The following is a 5,000-nucleotide window of genomic DNA, read 5'->3' as shown; positions in this document are numbered from 1 at the left end:
CATAAGAAGGAAGGAGGGAGGAATAGAGCAGATTTAAGTTTGAGGAAAATTAGAAAGGAGAGAAGAAGAGGAGAGGAAACAAGGAGGAAATGCACATCATGTTGTGTGGAAAGGAGAGAGTTTTAAAGGGGACCTATCACGCAAAATGCACTTTAGTACGTCTTTTCTACATGAATATGTGTCCCCGGTGTTCCAGGGAACTCACCAAGTGTCAGAAAACACAACCCTCTCTATTTTCCTCCATACCCAAATCTCTAAAAAAGGGGCTGCAACGGATCTGATAAAAACTGATCCAGATTTGAACACTGTCCTGACGTCAGGACGGTGGCGCTACGGCTATTGGGCCAACTCCACCAATCAGGAGGAGACAGCCACGGCCATTGCCGTTCGAAAGCGCTGGAGACGCTGTAGTACATATGCCAGGCCTGTAAGTGGCGCTGTAGTCTGCCACAAAAGCAGCGAAGAAGACTTGGTTACCATGGTTACCCTTCTGTTTATTTTCCGCTGTGGATTTCTTTCTCCCTCCCCGAGGCAAGCGTTTGCTCCCGCTGCAATGCAATCCCTCCCCGTCGAGCAGCGACGTGCAGTCAGTGGAGGCAGAGCCTCACCTGTCATACTCCAATGTAACGGAAAAACAACTAAAGAAAAACGAAATAGTAATAATAATAAAATGTCTCCACTGATCTGTGTTGTAAGTGTGATTTATGTATGATTCTAATCGCTTTTTATAGTCAAAATCAGCAAATTTGATGACACAAGTGAGGCAGGGACGTGCTCTGCCTCTCGTAGGCCCACAGTAACTTGCTGGAGCGCGGGCACTAATTTAGCGCGGGCACTTATTTTGTGAGCGCGCTCAAGCCATTTACTGTGGGGTGAGGTGAGGCACAGATGAGATCTGCCTCACCTCAGAATGCGTCACCCCACAGAAACTGGCTGGAAAGCGGGCCCTAAGCGCATGCCTGTTCCCATCTCACTGTAGGTCACCAATGTAATGTTTGTAGATCCCTTTATTACATTTATCCTCGCCATCCATAGTCTCTAAATAACTTATTTCACGTATATATGATATTTAGGCTCGCTGGTCTCATCATACGTCGGCAATGAAAAAAGCACCAGGGGAGGCAGCCATAACCTCTGCCGCACTGAAGGGGGCGCACGTGAGCCCACAGGTTCTTGTAGCTACTGTAATTCTACGCAGAGACGGTAGACGTAACAACAAACTAGACTTTTGAAACTACAGGAAGATAAGGAGGACTTTTACAAAAAAGTAATAGAGATTGTTGTCCAGAAGGATAGCATGGACTTCATCTTCAAGTCAAGGTAAGACCACATTTGTAATGAAAATGGGATCTTACTTAGAAAGAACAATCCAATATTTAGATTGTGGGTATCCTTTTGTTGAACGGTCTGTTTAAAATGAATCGAAGCATCAGACTAAAAAAGCTTTTGAAAATAACCGAATATTTCGATTAAGGTCAAAATATAATATTTGTAAATCTGACTCAGTGAGTCAGTGCCTCACCAGCCATGAACCTCACCGCACGTCACTGCCGTCGAGGCAAGCACTGTAATTCTCTCCGGTTAGTCCACCAGCAGATGACAAACACCCACCTCTCCGCCTCTTCCAAGGAACGAGGGGACCATGCGGCAGAGTTTCAGTTTCAGTTTGTTTCGCCGGTCAAGATGTCCGTTAAAGTTTAAATCTTCCGGACAAAATTAGAAAAGTGCCGGTCAAAGGTCTTTTTTGTTATTTATTGAGCTTTAAAACAAATGAATAACGACTCTATATAATAAAACACGGAGGACGGAGATCTCTTTTTCTCCCCCTCTTCTGACAGCCCAGCAGCTGATCAGAGCACGTCTCCCCTCTCCTGCAGGGGGGCGTGGTCAGCAGAATCAGACCCGTAGACAGCAAACAGCACATAGAGCGAAATGAGGCATGGCTAAAATGCATGATCTGTTTGGTATTTTGAAAACAGAAACGTATAAATATACCTTATATAGGTATGGCCCTACAATATATCATTTAAATATAGCATGATGTAAAAAAGGAAGGGATGAAGAAAGGATGGGTGGAAAGGGAGGAAAGGAAACAGGGAGATAAGTCGAGAAAGAGGGAAGGAAAAAGGGAGGAGGGATGGACAGATGGAGGATAGAGACCCCAGAGACGAGTCATTCATCACCACCAGTCTTCCTCACCCTCCTCTTCCTCACCCTCTTCTCTCCCTTCATTCATGCATTCACTCCTCAACAATCTGTCTCTCTTTTTCCTCCCCCCATCTTTTGCTCCCTTTCTCTCTGGCACTCGGTTTTTGTAGGTTTCTTCATCTCCTCTGGCGACATCCCTCCTTTTTTCATCCCTCCCTTTTTCCTCCTCTTCCTCCCTCAGCTTGTTTTCCTTTTCCACCCATTTACACTTTCAGAGACGAAGATGATGAAGATGTTTCACTCACAGAGAATAAAGGCGTGGATGGAGAGATGGAAAATGAGGATAAGAAAAGGGGAGTAAAGGAGGAATGAAATAAGGGGAATCAGGGAAAGGATGGAAGAAGGAAAGGAGGTGGTGGAGGAGGGAAAGAAGGAGAAAAGGAAAGAGGAAGCAAGGAAGGAAGAGGAGAAGAAATGGATAGAATATGTTGTATAAAAGACACATATGTAAAACTTCACAACAGCAAACACGCCCAATTATTACATTGTTATAACTATATGATAACAGAATGTCCTGAGGATGGAGCTAAACGTTAGCACGTTAGCATTGTCTTTGTTTGAATTGAATTGGGAGGGATGAAACCCCAGAGCACACAGCACACACAGTGACAAGTGTTCTCTGCTTTTAACCCGAGTCTAGGAGCAGTGAGCAGCTAGTGTACAGCGCCCGGGGACCAATGGGAGTGAGGGGGGAAGGGGGGTGTCCGGTGCCTTGCTCAAGGGCACCACGGCAGGGCCCAGGAGGTGAACTGGGACCTCTCCAAGTAGCAGTCCACACTCCATATTTTAGGTCTGGTCGGGGACTTGAACCGGCGACCCTACGGCTCCCAGTCCAAGCCCCTACTGACTGAGCCACTGCCGGACGTTAGCCTGTTTCATGCTAACGTTTAGCTTTGTAAAAGCCTCAAATCGCTGATAGCATGGATCTGGACACGTTGATGTTACGTGTATTGATGGATTATTGGGCATTTACAAAATGCAGTTTTGTGCAGGATGTGGCAAATTGTGTCGGGACAAAATGGTGATCTATTCTTACTTTTCGTACTGTTGAAAACACTTTTTCAGGGTCTTAGAAGTGACGAAATCAGGTTGAAGGACCCTATTGAATCCAAGGAACATTCATTATAATTATTCCGCAAATTAATAAGAGATTTGAGGGTCAACTTGTGTTCGATAACGCAATACATTTACGTAAAATAGGGTTTGAAAATCACTCGACAGCACCAGCTGGAAAAGACAGACCCTACATTTGTGTAAATAGTACCAAGCAGGTACCAAATAGAAAACCAAAAAGAGAACAGGTATAACAAGTGGAACATCTGTATGTCGTACCATGCAATGGAAAGCAACGTTGACCTAAAGCTGTGAAGTTTAATCCAAATGTTACATTCCTTTACTCCAACATCAGTAACCTAATTAAGACATTTGTTTTACCAGAAGGTTCTCTGTCTTGACATCATTAACATTTAGGAGACACATGCACTGCCCCAGTTAAATAACGAGTGATTAAAGGGGGAGAAAAGGAAAAGGTGGAGGAACTCATCATCATTCATCCATCACACAAACATACACACACACACACACACACACACACACACACACACACACTTCCAATATTTGTACAAAGATTTTTTGTGTATTTTTCTGACACATCTCTTATAATTATTATATATTCATGTCTTTTCAATGCTTCTAACAAGTGCTATGTACATCCTACACACACACACACACACACACACACATGAACACACACACACACACACACACACACACACCACACACACACACACACACACACACACACACACACACACACACAACACACACACACACACACACACACACACACACACACTCTCTCTCTCACCGGTGTGTGAGAGCAGGTTGGGGGACAGCAGGCCTGGGTGCAGCAGCCGGGGGTTTTCCTGGATCCCCGTCCCAGGACAACGCTTCGGAGGACGGCCGGGACGAGAGCTGCGGGCGGACAGAGAAGGGGACATTAATTACTGTGACACACAACCAGAGTACGGAGACAGAGGAGGGACATTAATTACTGTGACACACCACCAGAGTACGGAGAGAGAGGAGGGACATTTGGCTGGGGAAATACCCTGGCCCACATACAGAAGTATATGTGCAACACACTGAGGCAATTTAATATCAAGCGTTCTCTTGGGTGGGTGGGTATGCAGTAAACCATAGAATAACAAAGACAATAAATAAAACTGCACAAAACTGAAAATGTCCAACAAAAATTCCCGAAGAAATTGCAAGAAAAATTCAAAAAAAATGTTAAAATTGGTTTGGATTTAATTAAAAGGAATTATCATGGAATGTGGATCAATAAATACTAGGGCTGTCAGTCGATTAAAATAGTTAATCGCGATTAATCGCAAATTAATCGCACATTTTTTATCTGTTCTAAATGTACCTTAGAGGGATATCTTTCAAGTTTTTAATACTCTTATCAACATATGAGTGGACAAATATGCTTTATATGTTTGTTTATTATCATTTGAACAATGACAAATATTCTCATGAATATTAAACACAACAACCTGAACATTACAAATATTCGCTTCAATTCAACCTGGAACCTCTCTCATACAATAATACTGTGTGTGTGTGTGGTGTGTGTGTGTGTGTGTGTGTGTGTGTGTGTGTGTGTGTGTGTGTGTGTGTGTGTGTGTGTGTGTGTGTGTGTGCGTGTGTGTGTGTGGAGACACTGTGATGGATCGTTGGACCTATGTGCAGCTCAAGGCATATATGCTCGAATGGGAGCTGCCTGGACG

The 5,000-nt window shown here is 44.0% G+C and overlaps 1 protein-coding gene across 1 annotated transcript in view; it reads right to left on the bottom strand.

Moving 5' to 3' along the window:
• Positions 1-5,000, bottom strand: part of dacha (dachshund a) — a gene marked incomplete at its 5' end in the record, with an annotated part of 86,490 nt that overhangs the window by 38,993 nt on the left and 42,497 nt on the right. Inside the window, one exon of the mRNA XM_034150909.1 lies at positions 4,076-4,182. Within this exon, the coding sequence (XP_034006800.1) occupies positions 4,076-4,182 (107 nt within the window). The remainder of the gene's footprint in view (positions 1-4,075; positions 4,183-5,000) is intronic.

Source organism: Trematomus bernacchii, unplaced genomic scaffold (assembly GCF_902827165.1).
Source record: "Trematomus bernacchii unplaced genomic scaffold, fTreBer1.1, whole genome shotgun sequence".
Taxonomy (NCBI): domain Eukaryota; kingdom Metazoa; phylum Chordata; class Actinopteri; order Perciformes; family Nototheniidae; genus Trematomus; species Trematomus bernacchii.
Note: the sequence above shows the minus strand (reverse complement) of the source record. Positions and strands in the feature narration are given on the sequence as shown.